The 19618-nt window shown below is 35.4% G+C and overlaps 2 protein-coding genes across 2 annotated transcripts; both read right to left on the reverse strand.

Annotated features, from left to right (window-relative positions):
• Nucleotides 1-437: 437 nt before the first annotated feature.
• On the reverse strand, nt 438-11711 carry LOC134247563 (uncharacterized; the record flags this gene model as incomplete). Its single annotated transcript, XM_062729903.1, has 17 exons — nt 11643-11711; nt 11404-11553; nt 11060-11280; nt 10764-10853; nt 10331-10671; nt 10089-10194; nt 9758-9893; nt 7384-7559; nt 5684-6812; nt 5121-5162; nt 4873-4959; nt 4628-4696; nt 4244-4332; nt 3975-4071; nt 3690-3795; nt 685-749; nt 438-572 (listed from the first exon to the last, which is right to left on the reverse strand). Coding segments are annotated over exons 1-17 (3108 nt in total), but the record flags the coding sequence as incomplete, so codon positions are not given.
• On the reverse strand, nt 11394-17941 carry LOC134247562 (uncharacterized). The gene is made up of 4 exons (XM_062729902.1): nt 17355-17941; nt 12819-12991; nt 11643-11765; nt 11394-11553 (listed from the first exon to the last, which is right to left on the reverse strand). The coding sequence occupies exons 1-3, from the start codon at nt 17485-17487 to the stop codon at nt 11718-11720; spliced, it is 354 nt and encodes a 117-aa protein (XP_062585886.1). The 5' UTR covers nt 17488-17941; the 3' UTR covers nt 11394-11553; nt 11643-11717.
• Between the last annotated feature and the right edge of the window lie 1677 nt (nt 17942-19618).

Genomic DNA, 19618 nt, shown 5'->3' on the forward strand with positions numbered 1-19618 from the left:
TATTCGCAAATAAAAGTAGTTCATGGAACACACAAATATTTCTCACACGCAAATAATAGTTGGTTTACAGTAAGTGCATGCTTAAATAAAAATATCTTAAATGGTTTCTTTAAAAGTAAGCAAATACAAATTAAAACAATAAGGGAGGTCACGGGAGTGCATGGTCAAAAGTAATACCATGCAAAATCATTGGAAAATACATTCTGAACAACTAATTCTAAATTTTCAAAACTGAATTAAATGCCATGCAAAATGTAGCTTAATTTGGCTACCTTCCCCTTAAATCACTATATAAAAAAGAACTTCTTTTCTTTTTCTGAAATAAAATTTATCAGATGGTGAATGATGCAAAATATGCAAAATCATAACTTTTACACAGACACAAACATTTACCTCAACACTTCAAGCTATATTATGCACTGGGCAAAGTAATTTACCTTCGGAGGATCTTTTCTCAGATTAGGCTCCAGATTCACAGAACGTTGATCAAGCGAGGAACACATTCCACAAATAAAACTAGACACTCCTATACACCCATAGTGAAAGAACTTGTCACATTTCTCACATCCTATCTGCAAGAGATTTTTTGATCATTAAAGAATTTAAAATAAGTCTAGATTAACATTACCAAGTGAAACATTTATGTGTATATAAAGGAATTACATTTCAGAACAAAAATCATACCCAATCCTCATCTTGTCTTGCTTCTCTATGAAGACTGCAAGCTCGGCAGTGCTCAAACAAGGGCTCTGCAAATCAAATTATTGTCTTTAAACCTTCTTCAAATATTTTTCAGAACCCTTCTTTAGATATTTTAGTGTGTGAACCCATAAGGGATGACAATGGGGTCCAATCCATGCCTATAGGAGGGGGGGGGGCAAAAAAATTATTCATAAAAGATCTATAACAGATTTAAAGATTTAATACAAAAATGACTTTGCTGCTACAGTAGCTTCCCCATTTTTATTAGAAAAATGGATCCTGGTAAGTATAGCTATACACATATATTTACATTTGCTGATGTCTTTCCTTATATGACAATACAAATTAAATTGACATTTAATTTTCAATGACATTTGGAAAATCTAGATTGTGACGTCATATGACGTCGTTATGTTGAATTTCAATAACAAAGTCTAAATAGTGCATTTTTCTTTGTAATGTGGATAGAAATAAAAATATAAATATAAGAAATAAAATATCCGGTATCATATTTTAGAGTGTCATCGAGATATGACATGAAGTCGGTATGTGATCACGTGACCGACTTCATGTCATATCCCAATGACACTCTAAAAATATTTTATTTCTTAAGTACATGCATGAACAAGGAAGCAAACCTCTTATGAAAAACAAGATGTATTTGTGAAACGCTGATGGCCCCCATGGCAGCATATGGCAAGGGTTGAATTCTCTCAAATGCATGTCAAACTACAAATGTCGAGGTCAAAAGTATTTGCACTCAAAAGGTTGTCTTGTTACAAGGAATACTCCTTGAAGATTTTTTTTTACTACTTGGTCAAACTCTTAGGTCAAGGTCAAAAATATTTCTACTAGTTGAAAGGTCTTATCACAATGAATATCAATGTGAAGGATGAAAGGCCTATAGCTTCAACTTGTTAAGAGCCATTCTCTGTAATGATTTGACATTTTATATAGGATCTGTGGCACGCATAGTCTCAGAATTTCTCCAAACTCTCTATGATAAAAGTCATTGATACCCTAAACTGAAATCAGGCAAAAATTGGTTGCTATGCTTTATAGTTACCATGGCAACATGTCTTAAAGGTCGAAAAATGGCATTTTTTAACATGTTTGGAGCCCCATAGTTAACATTTGCGGCAAAGCAAACAATTGGCAATGACTCTTTCCAAAAGTTGAAGGTCAGATGTCTCAAATGCATAATAAACCTGTTTGGTAAATCAACTATTACATACGTTACTATGGTAACAATTTATTCAAAAGTAAAAATAATATTCATTGAATTTTATAAAGTCATACACGTAAAAATAAAAAGCAATTATAGGATGAAATGTAACCAAATGATAGAAAAAAAGAGCCTTGATACATATATCAAGAACAAAATATGATATTTCATTTTGGTTGGCAATGGTTGCCAAGGTTTTTATACCACAGAGAGCCTTCAAAATAGCACTCTGTATGTTTAAATCTGATCCTATCTTTTAAAAAAAGCACATTTCCTCATAACTAATGATCAATTTTATAAGATGTTGGTGTGCTCCAAGTTTTCCCATTTGAAAAAATTCAGATTAGATTCTTTAAATAGAGCGTTGCTGTGGAAATAAGCAGAAAAAATATGCTTAAAAACCCGAAAAATATTTTCTTTCCTTGGATACGTACCCTTAAATGTAGATTCCCAAAACTTTTATGATTGATATTTATTAACAGCTAACTTGAATTTTAATTTTGACTATCATCCAATCTCTAAGTGGATGCAAGAAGTTGGCACACAGGGTTTAATATTGATATAAAGTTCACAAAATCGAACATTTTCCCTTCTTGGTAACCATAGCAACAGTGTTGTTTTATTCATCAAATTTTATCAATATATGATATTCAACTTCATTTCTAACAGATAAATACTATTCAAGCTGAGTCCTTTAATTTGTTTCTTGATTAAATGGCAATTTAATTCTTAATGCAGCGAAAAATAATTCACTTTTAAACAATGGTACTTTGTTTCCATGGTAACACTGCAAAGTAGCAATTATACCCAATTTTTCTTACGGTGTTGGTGTTGCAAGGTCCTAAGGATGCATATTTGCCAGCCTTGAATTTTCATGTTTTTCCTCAAGACAGTAGCATTAACCCAAACTTAGTTAGTGGTTTTGCATGGTTACACTGTGTTACCATGGCAACCATAAAAGTTATTTATAGAATAATATTGCTTATACTTATATACTTAAGGTCAAACATTTTCATTGTTTTTCTTAAGTCGTTGATTGAGTTTGAGCATGTAACACCTACCATTAGTTAAATACGGATTGTTTTTCAGCATATTTCAGCCTTTTAAATGTATTCCAAATGTACCCTTGGTTACCACTTACTTAGAGATATATTCTAAACAGTTTCTTTACAGTATAAGTAATATCAAAGTGTCATGTTGTTGTGAGAATGGTTTGTTTGCTTTTTCTAGTTTTTATTAAGCCACAGTCAAGATTTAAAGTGGCTGAAAATCTCCATTTTTCAAACTTTTCCGGCTGTTGCCATAGCAACCGAGACACATAGCAACGAAATTTTGTTTGATATTTGTTTCTGGTGTCAAGTACTAAGCATTGGTGAAGTTTCATCAAAATCGGTGACCATGCGTGGCTATTAAAACTTTTGGCCAAGGTTACAGTGTGGTATTTTTGGTAAAAGTAGGTCTAACACCAAGTTCAAGTTGACAACAGACAGACAGAGAGACAAACATACAAACTGGACAAAACAATATACTTTCGGAATCTTTTGATCCGAGGACATAAAATTTTTTTTTTTCAAAATATTCATTGTTTTTGTCTTTGTTGTTGTTTTCACTATTTCCTTAATCATTTTGTTTTGTAAATTTTTTTGCGCTTTGCATAAAATTGGAGCTCAATTTTTATTTTCTTTAAAGGCTGTGAACCTCCCTCCCCTTCAGGTTATAAAATATTTCTGGATTTACATAGGAGGTTCTATCATACAGTTACCTGTGGCTTGCAAAAGCTGGTTCCCAATTCCTTGTCTAATTTGATACAGATTATCTGGTCGACAACTAAATGTTAGAGGCAAATCAGATATGACTAGCTCGGCAAACTAAAATGCAAAATTTAACAGCAAATATATTATAATAGGGTAATAATTAAGTAATTTCCAAAAAATCAAATATTGATTGCAGGGAGTAAAACATATCAGGGTTTTTTTCATTCAATAAATACTTCACCATGCAGATTAAGATAGGCATTGAGAGTTTAGATCTAGTCAATATTTCTCACCTTTACAACATACACTCCACAGGAATTAGAATCATACTGCTTTGTATGTTTTGTTGTTTCCACTTTCCAGCCATCCTCTGAAATTTCATTTACTTTTCTTAGGAGGCAAAATTTTCACAAATTTCAGTTCTGATTTATATAATCTCTACAATTACTAATACATATGCAAGAATGACATTTTCAATATTGAGCACATTGTCTAGTTATGCTAGACAATGAGCTCTCAATAAAAAAAAATAACAGTGTTGCAATCTTAAAATTATATTTACCTCCATTTATCTCCAATATCTTTCATAGTTCTCTTTAATTCACCAAGTGGATTAATGTAAACCAGTTTCTTTGTACTTGGGTACACCACCTGAATGTGGAAAGACAAATAAATGCAGAGGTATTTAACTGTATTAGATTAGGATTTTATGAGAATTTCTAATTTAAATTGTAGGTGGGGAGGTTTGGTCACTGTCCTCAGACATAGCATCAATATGAATGATCTTGCAAAAGCACAGCATATCTTGAAAGTAATTTAAAATCAAATCCTTTACCTTACACATGTATATGAAATATACAAGAACTAAATGTCCAATTTTAATAGAGTTACTCATAGATCAAGTTTAAATTGAGATTTAATAGTTTTAAAAAACTAGTATACAAACTATAAGTGTCCAGTGACTGTTGTTTTCATTGACAGCAGCAAGAATCATATCGTAACTGGAGAATTTTGTCTGCAAGTCCAAAATGAAAAATATTAATTGATTATCATTTCAAAGTAAAAGCTTAAATATTAAGGTCAATTACCTATAAAGTTTCTTAATAATACTCAATGTTTTCATTAAGAGAGAGATAGAGAGAGAGTGAGAGAGAGAGATAGAGATAGAGAGAGAGAGAGTGTGAAAGTTACCTGTGTCATGAACCCATGAAAATTTTCTGATATTCCTTGAAATATGTGTGTTGCAACTGATGAATCAATGGCCAGAAGCTTCTTATTCTGTGATATTATTCCAAGTAGGCAAAATTTAAAATATGAAAACAATAAATAATTAATACAGTGTATATCAAACAAATTCTAGATACTACTATATAAAAAAGGGATTTATAAACTATAAAATATATTAACATAAATCATAGCTATAAATTCTAACGATTTACCTTCTTTGTCTGTGTTAGAAGATACAAGTATGCATCTATTACCTAAAAATATTTACATTTGCAAATGTTTTCCTTTATATAACACTACTGAAGGCAAGTGTTTTTATAACTGTGTAAATACAGGTATGGGGTCAAGAGGTCATAGATGTGCGTTTGGATAAACGTTCGACGTAATTTCTCTGTGACGTCATAAAGGGTCGACGCGCGTTTAGTGGATTACATACATGCCGTTGGGTTTGAAAAATTAAGGCATTTCACACGTTAAAAGTAACAATCAGGCAAATATAAAGTATGAATAAGTCACAAATGTAAATATAAGTAATAAGGTATCATTTTTTGAGTTTTATTGAGATGTAAAACGGGTTGGCACATGATCAAATCTTCCATAAAGCCCTTCGGGCTTTATGGGATTTGATCACGTGACCAACCCGTTTTACATCTCAATAAAACTCAAAAAATGATACCTTATTTCTTAAATACATTTTGTGCATTATACAATTGTTTTAGTAAAATTTTATCTAATCAGAAAAAGACAGTAAACTCAAATATAAAAAAAAATATACCTCATCAGATAGAGAAGTCTTTAAATACCCAATGGAGGTGTCTGTGACTTTAAAACTACCAATTCTTGCAACTAAACAATCTGACGGTTTGATCCTCCACAGTGTGTCTACATCAATGACTGGACATTCTGTGTTTTGATAGGCCATGCTTTGTTTGGTAACAACGGTGTGGTTCTCATGGTTCCTATGTTGATTGCTGTGCATGTCATATGTCCCATCAACAATTATGACATCATCCTCTTCTGCAAACTGGACACAATGTTTTTTATTTAATTTCCTGTATTTCTTTCTTACTGGTAGATTCCCTGATTTTCTTTTTAAGGATGGTCTTATACGTTTGTCTGTAGCGTTGAGTGGTAAGCCTGAGTCCTTTTTAATTTTTGATGCTTTAAGTAATTTTAGTTCTCTTATTTTGGTAGATATTTCCTGGAGGTCTAGACGATCATTTATCAAGTACAAGTCAGACTGTATATCTTTCAGTCCACCTAAGGCAGTCTGTAGAAGAACACGAAGTGGTGTTTTGGGTATATCTGGCTGTTTTGGGCATGTCTTTTCCGGACTTTTTTCCTGTGATGTGTCTTGATTTAGTGGACTATTTGTGTTGGTTATATCATGTTGCAGAGCTGGTATATCGTCTTGCAGAGCTGGTATATGATCTTGCAGAGCTGGTATATCATCTTGCAGAGCTGGTATATCATCTTGCAGAGATGTATTTGGACTGTCAGGAATGCTATCTATGCACTGCTGCATGATGCTTTGGTCCAAAGTAAAATGTGGACAGGTCTTGTATCCATCAGGAAGGTTATCCCAGCTGCATTCTGGTAATGACATCATCACTGCAAGCATGTGCTTACATGGCAAATGATGTCTTGAGTAGTCAAGACAGGTACATGTAGGTTCAGTGTCTGAAAACATCACCCGATATATGTTGTTGGAGTCAACACTATGCACAGCATAAGCCCTGTCTTCAACCTCCTGTATATTTTCTATGGGTATGTTTTGAATTTCAGGAGGAATTCTTTTGATGCAGTGTTCAACAAGCATCCTTGGTTTGTTGTGTAAAAATTTTGGAACACTTGATGAGTACTTCTTGCAAAACTCAAAACTCTGGATATTGTAATTGAGATAACTGCAAAATAAAATAAAACTGTATCATTGCCATACCTTATTTAAAATACATGTACAATGTATACTCTTTTCAACATTTCATCTAACCAGAGAAGTACGGTATAGCCGGTTATTTTAGCGGGATGCTAATTTTGACTTATTTTGGCATTTTGAGGGTAGCCTGCTAAAATTTTAATTGCTAGAATAGTAAGTTATCTTCTAAGTGTTCATCTGCAAAGAGCTGAAACTCTGTGTCCACTAAAATAAATTATGCCAAAATTAATAGCATACCTTTGAGCAAGTATAAAACACCAAATTTTACACCCGCCAAGAAAAATCACTGTACGGTATGTACCTGGTATATTAAATTCACCTTGCATGTACTGCATGCATGTACTATAGTTCAAACCCATATAATCTTTCAAATTTTGCAACTACATTGTATGTCACATTAAATCCCCATTCAAAATGTTTCTTTTTTGTGTTGTTTTAATGCTTTTTGTTTCTTTTTTGTGTGTTTGTTTTATTGAATTTTATTGGTGCGTTTGTCTGTGAATGTCGGAATGAAAAAGAGAAATATAAGAATTAAATACCTCCTATAACTGTCTGGTAAGAAATTGGAGACCAATGTCGCAATCATGGTACAAAGACTACCTTCACTGTAGTGAGACAGGTAGCCTCTTTTGAACTCCTGATGTTTTCTCTCTAAGCCATTTGTTGTTGACATTCTTATGTTGTAAGTCTTTTCCCTGAAGGTTTTAACCCATCTCTGAAAAGAAAAAAAATCAGTGTTAAATAAAAAAAAATTTATGTTAAGAAAAAATAATGAAAACTAGAGAATCATTGCATTTTTAGCTCACCTCAACGAAGTTGGGGGAGCTTATGTAATACCCTCGGCGTCGGCGTCGGTGTCGGCGTCGGTGTCGGTGTCGGCGTCGGCGTCGGCGTCCCGGGTTAAGGTTAAGTTTTTTGGAGCAGTTTTCTTTTTAAGTACTTCTATGTCCTATATTGATTAGACATGCATGGAAGATGGTTCTAGTGTGTTTCATTGTACCAGTCAAAGTTTCAGATGCTGCAATTTTAGCAAAGGAATGACCAGGTTAATGTTTTTGGAGCAGGTTAACATTTTTGGTGCAGTTTTTGGTGTAGGTTTCATTTCCAAGTAACTATAAGCCCTATGTTAACCAAACTTGCATGGATGATACATCTAAGGATGCATACTACCGGGCTTGCTTCGGATGCTGAATCTGACCTACTTTTTCCGGTTGAGTGAACAGGTTAAAGTTTTTTGGTGCAGGTTTCATTTCCAACTATCTGTAAGTCCTATGTTGACCAAACTTGCATGGATGATACATCTAAGGATGCATACTACCGGGCTTGCTTCAGATGCTGATTCTGACCTACATTTTGTGGTTGAATGATCAAGTTAAAGTTTTTGGTGCAGGTTTCATTTCCAAGTACTTATAAGCTCTATATTGACCAAACTTGGCGCATGGATGATACATCTAAGGATGCATACTACAGGGCTTGCTTCGGATGCTGAATCTGACCTACATTTTCCGGTTGAGTGAACAGGTTAAAGTTTTTGGTGCAGGTTTCATTTCCAAGTAACTATAAGCCCTATGTTGACCAAACTTGCATGGATGATACATCTAAGGATGGATACTACTGGGCTTGCTTCGGATGCTGAATCTGACCTACATTTTCCAGTTGAGTGAACAGGTTAAAGTGTTTGGAGCAGGTTTCATTTGCAAGTAACTTTAAGCCCTATGTTGACCAAACTTGCATGGATGATAAATCTAAGGATGCACACTACCGGGCTTGCTTCGGATGCTGAATCTGACCTACATTTTCCGGTTGAGTGAACAAGTAAAAGTTTTTGGTGCAGGTTTCATTTCCAAGTAACTATGAGTTCTTTAATGACCAATCTTGCATGGATGATACATCTTAGGATGCATACTACCAGGCTTGCTTCGGATGCTGAATCTGACCTACATTTTGTGGATGAGTGAAAATGTTAGTTTTTGATGTATGTTTCATTTCCAATTAACTATGAGCCTTATAATGTGCAAACTTGCATGGACGATACATCTTAGGATGCACACTAATGGACTTGCTTCGGATGCTGAATTCGATATATATATTTTTCAGATAATAGACCAGGTTAAAGTTATGGTTGCAGGTCTATTACCAAAAAACTTTAAGGCTTTTATAACATTGTATAAACCAAACTTGCACAAATGTTGCATCAAGAGATGAAAACTCAAATTTGCTTTAGATGCTGAATTACATTTTCATGAAGAAGAACTACTTTAAATTTTTTATGTTGGTCTACTTCAAAGTATCAGATCAAAATTGCTTAGATATTTTCATTTTTGGAATGTACATTTTTTGTTGGTTAATTGTGTGACTTTGCCTTATTTAAAGACAACATTCGTTGAGGTGAGCTCTGTAATCTCTGATTACCTATGTTTTGATATTGTCAATGAGTACCTTTTTAATCGTCGAACACTGCGAGTACTAGCTACATGTAAAACATTTCACTAATTTTAGGTACTGTTGATCTAGTGATTACATTGTAATGGATCATATTGTTTCGATTAGTACTCGATCGGAAGATGAAGACAGTAACCAGGTTACTAAATATTGTCCAATTTGACAACATTATTTTTTGTGAATAAAAAATCTTGCTACAGTAAATCTGGGTTATAACAAAGTCACTTAAGGAAATACTTCCCTATACCTGTAATTTGTTATTTCCGCATAAGGAATTCGATAAATTTATTAAGCTGGGGATCCAATTAAAAATAACTTTGCTGTATCCGTGAATTGGCTCTACATCCTCATTTGTACTACACAAGTTTTGCTGTATTTTCTTAATAAGTTTTAACATCCATTATGATTATTTTCATTATAGAGATTATACCTTGAAAAGATTGTATACTACAATTTTCCATTAAATCTTACATGTGAAACTGATAGCCACTGTTTGTCAAACCACTTCCTCAGTTGTTGATTGTTCAGCCAATGAATGCTTTCTTTAAGGCTGTCTACAGCTTCTTTGTATTCTGTTGCAGAATTGGCATTAGCTATTCCTCTCATTCTGTAAAAAGTATTAGCAAAAAACAAATTAATTATATTTAAACAATGCACATTTTCCAATTAATTTTACCATGAATCATTCTCTTTAGAATTTTGCATTACAATATTTAAAAAAAATATATGCAAAAGAGAAAATACACACACAATTCAATATGACACAAATTACTGGGTACAATAATCACATGTGTACACTTACAGTTCAATAACCTCATCCTGATTTGAACCAACACCATGCTTTATCTGTTTCAACCACCGTGTCCATGATTGTTCACGATGAAAAGAACACAGATATACAGTACAGTCTGTTAAAAAAGCAATTCATTAATTAAACATAATATCAGAGGATTTCAGTGATTAAAATATTTGGTTTACAATGTGATAAAATACACTTGTAGAATATCACCATAATATACTGGGGTACATATTTTTTTTTTTTACCTTCAAATACTTCCTCAACTGCTTGGATTTCCCTTTCATCATAGTCAGTCATGAAATAGCTAGGATTCCATCCCGGATTCCATTCCTTAATTTTTTTTAAGCCCTCCTGAATAGACTTTTTTGTTTCGGTCGCAACAACAAAAGAACCACAAATGGAATGCCCAACATTAGTTTGCATACAAATGAAAAAAAGAGGAAGGGCATACTTTGAGGTCTTATATGTGGCATCCATGATGCAAATGTCTCTCCCATACAAGTTTAAGAGACGTTTCTGCCAGGTGGTCTGGTGAACAAACAGAAAGTCCTCTGATGGAATGTCTCCATGGGTAGTGGTATCATATCTGTTTGAAAAATATATCGGTAATACATACAAAGGAAACTTCTAGATCATTTTATCAGAAGCAATTAGGTTTGAAACTTTTGATAAACTTACGATGTCCTAAGGAAGATGTTGTCCTCTGGATTACTCTCTTGCCAGGTCTCCACCAGAGACTCGAGGTTCAGCTGGTCATCTTTGGAAAATCTAGAAGTAATCATTCATTATTGCACTTCAGAATCTGGGATTCAGTTGCTTATATACTAATGGAAATTTTTAATGAATAAAACCTCATAATTAAAGAAATATATATTCTTCTTAAGTCGACCTTTGATGAAAGGTAAATAATCCTACTTACTCTTATCTTAAGTTTACATACGAAATACAAATTAGGAACATTTATAATTCAATACCTCAAGCTGTTAATGGCAATATCCATGTGGTTTTTAATGTCCTTGTCCAATGGAAAAAATCTTCTGTTTGTTCTGGGAATATCCTCATCTGGACATAAGTCATTTTTCACAGAGATTAGTAGGTGTCTCTTCATTTCAGAAACATTTCTCACCCCATCAGCTACAAGTTCTTTTATGCGTGTAACTAATCTCGGATCAATGCACTGAATAAATCCTGCAAACTACAAGGGAAAAATTTTGTACTATTTTTAATAATTCAAAAAGAAAATTTATTCTGAAAATGAAATATTGTAATATAGTATACAAAGTATCTAGAATTCTGGTTACTGATGATTAACACTTACCTCTCCAGTAAGGTGGTTCTTGTGGTCTTTGACACTTGGATATGACACCAAATAAACAAGGGATTTTTGAATTGTGTCTCTGTTTGCAAAAGCTTGTTTGAGATTTCTAGATATCTTCCTTTTCATCAATTTGTTGTTATATGAATCTACCTAAAAAAGACAAATAAATATGATATGTATTTAAAGACCCCAAGCAGTACTATCCAAATTATGTATATATGGAAAAATGAAAAATTTACCTTGAAATCAGGGAATTTCATGATGGCTCTTATTCTTATTGTTGCTGGACAAGCTTGCTTTTTCGACATTTGGATTTACTTGCGTGCTTTTCCTTTATTAGAGTAATCATGGTCTCCAGGTTTCTATCAATGACAATAAATCACTTACAATAAGTTTCTAATCTAGTTTTAATATTGAGCAGTACCAAATATTTGGTGGAAATATTGTATATCTTCTTTTTTAAATTATTTATTAACTTACCTTATAACTGTGCAAGATTAGTACTTAATAAAAATACTGTCCATAAATTTCTTTTAAACATCCAAACACTTAATTTTTTTTTCATAATTAAGCCACTTGTCTATATGCTAATTTTTATTTTTCAAGTAATTTTTTTTTATGAAAGATTACATACAACAATTACATGTATCAGACATACATACTGTAATTACAAGGTTATTTTGCCCCATGTATTTTTTGCCCTTTTACATTTGTGAACAATTTTGCTCCATTTAAAATTCGCCCTGTCATAGTTTTTATAGCAATCATTATGTAATTCCTTGAATTCACCCCTTTTTAAATTTGCCCAAATAAGGGTAAGGCAAAACGGGCAAAAATAAAACAGGATGAAAATTTCCCTGCATACAGTAACTATTAAAGATCTCTCAATCACAAGTTATCATTCTATATTTACAATACCGGGTACATATATTTCAGTTATATTTCTACAGTTCTCTTCAAGGTTTGTTGATTAAAAAAATATTGTCATTTATCATTTACTGTAAACCAACTCTTATTCGGGACGACATTATTTCGCGATTTACCAGGGGTAAACTAGTTGGCGACTTATTTTTCGCGACCTGGCCTTTTTAGGTTCTCTTGTTAATAGACACATAGACTTTAAGAACCTGTTCGTTGCGAGAAATATTGGCGATGACGAGGCTCTCGCGAACTTCGCAAAAATTTCTCGAACGCAAATAAAAGTTGGTTTACAGTAATTAAATAATGCATACAAATTATTACTTTTTATGAAAATTTTAAATGGTTTATTTCTCTGCAATCCTCCAAGAAATGAAATTCCCTTTAAATAAATTATTTTTTCTCCTGCCACAAACATTTCACTTCATCAAAATATATTTCAATCTGATTTTACAAAAAACAAAATCTGTTAGTACTTCAAAAGCAAGACAACTTACACGTCTTTGTTTTTTTTTCTCCTTTGCTCTCCTCTGTCTATCTGGTCCATGATGACATTCTTTTACCATCCATCCTATGTTGATGTAAGGAGTGCCATCAAATTCAACAGAAGGACTAACTGTTTCTTGACAATCTTGCCAAAGAATTTTGTGACCATTTAAAGATGAAACATCTAAAATGTAACATTTAAAAAGTGTGACATAATTTTCAATATAAAAAATGCAAATGCAATTGTAAAACACAAACTTTTTAATCTAAACGTTTGAAAGGGTTCTGGTCACTTACCAGTCCTGTAGTACTCGGTAGACCTTATCAATAGCCTAGGGTTCTGGTCACTCACCTATCTTGTAGTACTCAGTAGACCGTATCAATAGCCTAGAGTTCTGGTCACTTACCTGTAATGTAGTACTCGGTAGACCATATCAATAGCCTAGGGTTCTGGTCACTCACCTATCTTGTAGTACTCAGTAGACTATATCAATAGCCTAGGGTACTGGACTCTTACCTGTCCTGTAGTACTCAATAGACCGTATCAATAGCCTAGGGTACTGATCTCCTACCTGTCCTGTAGTACTCGGAAGACCGTATCAATAGCCTAGGGTTTGGTCTCTTACCTGTCCTGTACTACTCTGTAGACCGTATCAATAGCCTAGGGTACTGGACTCTTACCTGTCTTGTAGTACTCAGTAGATCGTATCAATAGCCTAGGGTTCGGTTACTTACCTGTAATGTAGTACTCAGAAGACCGTATCAATAGCCTAGGGTACTGGACTCTTACCTGTCCTGTAGTACTCGGTAGACCATATCAATAGCCTAGGGTACTGATCTCCTACCTGTCCTGTAGTACTCGGTAGACCGTATCAATAGCCTAGGGTTCGGTCTCTTACCTGTCCTGTAGTACTCGGTAAACCGTATCAATAGCCTAGGGTACTGGACTCTTACCTGTCTTCTAGTACTCAGTAGATCGTATCAATAGCCTAGGGTTCGGTTACTTACCTGTAATGTAGTACTCGGAAGACCGTATCAATAGCCTAGGGCACTAGACCCTTACCTGTCCTGTAGCACTCGGCAGACCATATCAATAGCCTAGGGTTCTGGTCACTTACCTGTAATATAGTACTCGGTAGACCATATCAATAGCCTAGGGTACTGGACTCTTACCTGTCCTGTAGTACTCAGTAGACTATATCAATAGCCTAGGGTACTGGACTCTTACCTGTCCTGTAGTACTCGGTAGACCGTATCAATAGCCTAGGGTACTGGACTTTTACCTGTCTTGTAGTACTCAGTAGATCGTATCAATAGCCTAGGGTTCGGTTACTTACCTGTCCTGTAGTACTTGGTAGACTGTATCAATACCCTAGGGTACTGGACTCTTACCTGTCCTGTAGTACTCGGTAGACCGTATCAATAGCCTAGGATTCAGTCACTTACCTGTAATGTAGTACTCGGTAGACCATATCAGTAGCCTAGGGTATTGGATTCTTGCCTGTCTTGTAGTACTCAGTAGACCGTATCAATAGCCTAGGGTTCGGTCTCTTACCTGTCCTGTAGTACTCGGTAGACCGTATCAATAGTCTAGGGCACTAGACCCTTACCTGTCCTGTAGCACTCGGTAGACCATATCAATAGCCTAGGGTACTGGACTCTTACCTGTCCTGTAGCACTAGGTAGACCGTATCAATAGCCTAGGGTACTGGACTCTTACCTGTCCTGTAGTACTCGGTAGACCGTATCAATAGCCTAGGGCACTAGACCCTTACCTGTCCTGTAGCACTCGGTAGACCGTATCAATAGCCTAGGGTACTGGACTCTTACCTGTCCTGTAGCACTCGGCAGACCGTATCAATAGCCTAGGGTACTGGACTCTTACCTGTCCTGTAGTACTCGGTAGACCGTATCAACAGCCTAGGGTACTGGACTCTTACCTGTCCTGTAGTACTCGGTAGACCGTATCAATAGCCTAGGGTACTTGACACTTACCTGTCCTGTAGTACTCGGTAGACCATATCAATAGCCTAGGGTTCGGTCTCTTACCTGTCCTGTAGTACTCGGTAGACCGTATCAATAGCCTAGGGTACTGGACTTTTACCTGTCTTGTAGTACTCAGTAGATCGTATCAATAGCCTAGGGTTCGGTTACTTACCTGTCCTGTAGTACTCGGTAGACTCTATCAATAGCCTAGGGTACCGGACTCTTACCTGTCCTGTAGTACTCGGTAGACCGTATCAATAGCCTAGGGTTCAGTCACTTACCTGTAATGTAGTACTCGGTGGACTATATCAGTAACCTAGGGTATTGGATTCCTGCCTGTCTTGTAGTACTCAGTAGACTGTATCAATAGCCTAGGGTTCGGTCTCTTACTTGTCCTGTAGTACTTGGTAGACCGTATCAATAGCCTAGGGTACTGGTCTCTTACCTGTCCTCTAGTACTCGGTAGACCGTATCAATAGCCTAGGGTTAGGTCACTTACCTGTCCTGTAGTACTCGGTAGACCGTATCAATAGCCTATGGTACTGGACTCTTACCTGTCTTGTAGTACTCAGTAGACCGTATCAATAGCCTAGGGTACTGATCTCTTACCTGTCCTGTAGTACTCGGTAGACTAAATCAATAGCCTAGGGTTCAGTCACTTACCTGTCCTGTAGTACTCGGTAGACCGTATTAATAGCCTAGGGTATTGGATACTTGCCTGTCTTGTAGTACTCAGTAGACCGTATCAATAGCCTAATGTATTGGACTCTTACCTGTCCTGTAGTACTCGGTAGACCGTATCAATAGCCTAGGGTACTTGACACTTACCTGTCCTGTAGTACTCGGTAGACCATATCAATAGCCTAGGGTTCGGTCTCTTACCTGTCCTGTAGTACTCGGTAGACCGTATCAATAGCCTAGGGTACTGGACTTTTACCTGTCCTGTAGTACTCGGTAGACCATATCAATAGCCTAAGGTACTGGTCTCTTACCTGTCCTGTAGTACTCGGTAGATCGTATCAATAGCCTAGGGTACTGGACTCTTACCTGTCTTGTAGTACTCAGTAGACCGTATCAATAGCCTAGGGTACTGATCTCTTACCTGTCCTGTAGTACTCAGTAGACTATATCAATAGCCTAGGGTTCAGTCACTTACCTGTCCTGTAGTATTCGGTAGACCGTATCAATAGCCTAGGGTATTGGACTCTTACCTGTCTTGTAGTACTCAGTAGACCATATCAATAGCCTAGGGTTCTGGTCACTTTCCGGTCCTGTAGTACTCGGTAGACCGTATCAATAGCCTAGGGTTCTGGTCACTTACCTGTCTTGTAGTACTCAGTAGACCGTATCAATAGCCTAGGGTTTTGGACTCTTACCTGTCCTGTAGTACTCGGTCTACCGTATCGATAGCCTAGGGTTCTGGTCACTTACCTGTCCTCTAGTACTCGGTAGACCATATCAATAGCCTAGGGTTCGGTCACTTACCTGTCCTGTAGTACTCGGTAGACCGTATCAATAGCCTAGGGTATTGGATACTTGCCTGTCTTGTAGTACTCAGTAGACCGTATCAATAGTCTAGGGTACTGGACTCTTACCTGTCCTGTAGTACTCGGTAGACCGTATCAATAGCCTAGGGTTCGGTCACTTACCTGTCCTGTAGTACTCGGTAGACCGTATCAATAGCCTAGGGTACTGATCTCTTACCTGTCCTGTAGTACTCAGTAGACTGTATCAATAGCCTAGGGTTCTGGTCACTTACATGTCCTGTAGTACTCTGTAGACCATATCAATAGCCTATGGTACTAGTCTCTTACCTGTCCTGTACTACTCTGTAGACCGTATCAATAGCCTAGGGTACTGGACTCTTACCTGTCCTGTAGTACTCGGTAGACCATGTCAATAGCCTAGGGTACTGATCTCTTACCTGTAATGTAGTACTCAGTAGACCGTATCAATAGCCTAGGGTTCTGTCTCTTACCTGTCCTGTAGTACTCAGTAGACCATATCAATAGCCTAGGGTTCTGGTCACTTACCTGTCCTGTAGTACTCGGTAGACCGTATCAATAGCCTAGGGTACTAGTCCCTTACCTGTCTTGTAGTACTCAGTATTAATAGCATAGGGTACTGATCTCTTACCTGTCCTGTAGTACTCAGTAGACCGTATCAATAGCCTAGCTAGGGTATTGGACTCTTACCTGTCTTGTAGTATTCGGGAGACTGTATCAATAGCCTAGCCTAGGGTACTGATCTCTTACAAGTTACATGTAATGTAGTACTCGGTAGACCGTATCAATAGCCTAGGGTACTGATCTCTTACCTGTTTTGTAAGTATCGTTTAAGTGACAGAACTGTGTGAACTTTAAATGCAGTATGAATTAAGATTTGTTTTTTAGTAATTATACTGAATACATGTAAATTTATAACTTTACTATTAAGATCTATAGATGCTTTAAGTTTCAATGAATGTAATTAGTTTTTTTTGGACCCAAGAGTTTATTTTCTTTGTAGGTGTATGTCATGTAGCCTCCATTTAAGTAATATTCACAGCAAGTAAATCTTACCTCCGGGTTGCAAACTGAAGTGTCTTTTGTTACTTATCCTCTGTGTGATGAACCGCGATGTTGTGTCCCGCTCTAAATTTTCAATAAACGATTCTAACTCTTGGTACTCATCAAATGTAGCAATGTGCGGCATGATGGCATGGGATTGTTTACATTAGGAAATCATTCAAAATAATTCGGACAAGAACTAGTCGGATTATTTAATTTAAATCGTGTTGTTATTGTTACACAAATAATAATCAAAATATCAACGAATATAGTTTAATTTAAGTAATAAATCTTCTTGAATACAATGACCCGTACATTTTTTTTCAATAGGATATGAGCTCATGATCGAGCTCACAGGCGCCCGTGATCGCGCTGTATTTACTGAAATGAAAACAATACAAAAGAATACATTGTGCAAATTACTTTTCCCTTTTTGTGATCAAAATTTTCCTAGGTCAAGGACTACAATTAGCTTTGTAATAATATGTGTGTATATGAATGAAAAAATTCCGGGAATAAAATGATAGATCGGATTCCTTTTTTTCTTTAGATTCACCTCATAAATATTCATGTATACCTCAGGCTCGTGATATTTAGACACAACCGTTCAGTGGGGATTTTAAATGCGCACTACGCCGTTTTTTTTCTCATGAATAAAAATATCGTCGTTACAGTCCAAAGATAATTGATAGACGTCTGAATCAGTATTTTCTGTTACATTGATAAAAAATGTGGACAAAACCTACTATATCTTTGTGACCATGTACGGGATGTTTTTCACGTGAATCATACTTCTAGAATCTGTAAGTATTTTAATAGTTTGAATAGATAATCAGTGATATATATAATATAAAATTTGCAGCCTAATGCCAGGCAGAGATTTAAACTGGTGAAAAAAATCAATAATAGACCGCCATTTTAAAATTGCGTATAATCATATAGTGCATTTAAAATGAAGCTATATAAGAAAGTATCAACAGAGAAAATCCGTCTACTATTTCTTTCTTGAATCAATCAAAACTTGAGAGACAAATATTTGATACTTTTGACAAATATTAAAATAAACAGTCATAGTATTTGCGGTTTGATAAGTTGAGTCTTTCTAATAATGAGTCTAGAAACCAAATGCTCTTGAATCATTATTGTTCGTTTTAAAGCAAAGTATTGGATTTCGTTGGTTGGCCTTTCCCACAAATTGATATTCCTATGACCAATTTATGTGTCAATAACACATACATGTACTTTAAATTAACGGAATCTTTTGTAAACAGAAGCCACTCTTGAAATTGATTTCTTAAATTTGCTGGTAGATATAATGTTGTTCTGGAATCATTGTTTTCATAGACAACATTTATAGCGCGAGTATGCTAAGGAAGCATGTAAATCATTTCTCGGGAAAGAACTATATGCGGTATATTGCATATATTTGCCACCACAAAAGTCAAATTTTGAAAACTTCCTGAAATGTGCCGAATTCAATAAATTGTATGAGAAATATAAATTAACAGAAAATATTATAGTGTCAAAGCAGTGTATTCGCAATTTTTGTTTTTATGACGTCACAAACTAGTCCGATTTTATATCCTTTTTCAGAAAGAGGACAAAATGGACAAAATTTCAACAATTTTAGCTTTAAAATTTATAGAGCGCAAGTTTGTTCAGGAACAATATTGACATATTTCATTGATATTATCATTCTACACATTATATCAAAATATTGATCCTGACAACACATGCGCTCGGTGACTTTTACTCAAAATATCGACGAAATATCTACATTTTTCTGTAAAATTCATAAAAAACTGGAATTTACGTCATGTTTGTGACGTCATAACGTACATATGGCGTCATTACTTATGAAAATATTCAGTGCTTTGAAGTCAGCATATACTCCCCTGTTTAAGAACTTAATTAGATATATCTCCATCAAATTTTGATTTGGGGGGCAAATATTGGTTATTACCGAATAAAGTTCTTTAGACTTTTTAAAGTTTAATTTTGATAATTTACCAAAACCACGGATCGGATAAACGTAAACTTTTATCAACTATTGCTTAAAGATAACAGAGCGTCTGACGCAATGACGTAAGCCACTTCCACGTCATCAGGTGACTTCTATTAAAAGAAAAATGTTCCTTAATAAAAAAAGCTAACAGAACAACATTCCCCCAGAGTTTAATAACTTCTTTGAGTAAATAATATAGTCCAAAAACATCTATTTGCCTTAAAAGTGCTGCTAGAATCACACTGTCCTGTAAGTAAAATGATGATAACAC

The sequence above is a fragment of the Saccostrea cucullata genome, unplaced genomic scaffold (assembly GCF_032062105.1).
Source record: "Saccostrea cucullata isolate Sc308-1 unplaced genomic scaffold, CSIRO_AGI_Scuc_v1 ctg6600, whole genome shotgun sequence".
Taxonomy (NCBI): Eukaryota; Metazoa; Mollusca; class Bivalvia; order Ostreida; family Ostreidae; genus Saccostrea; species Saccostrea cuccullata.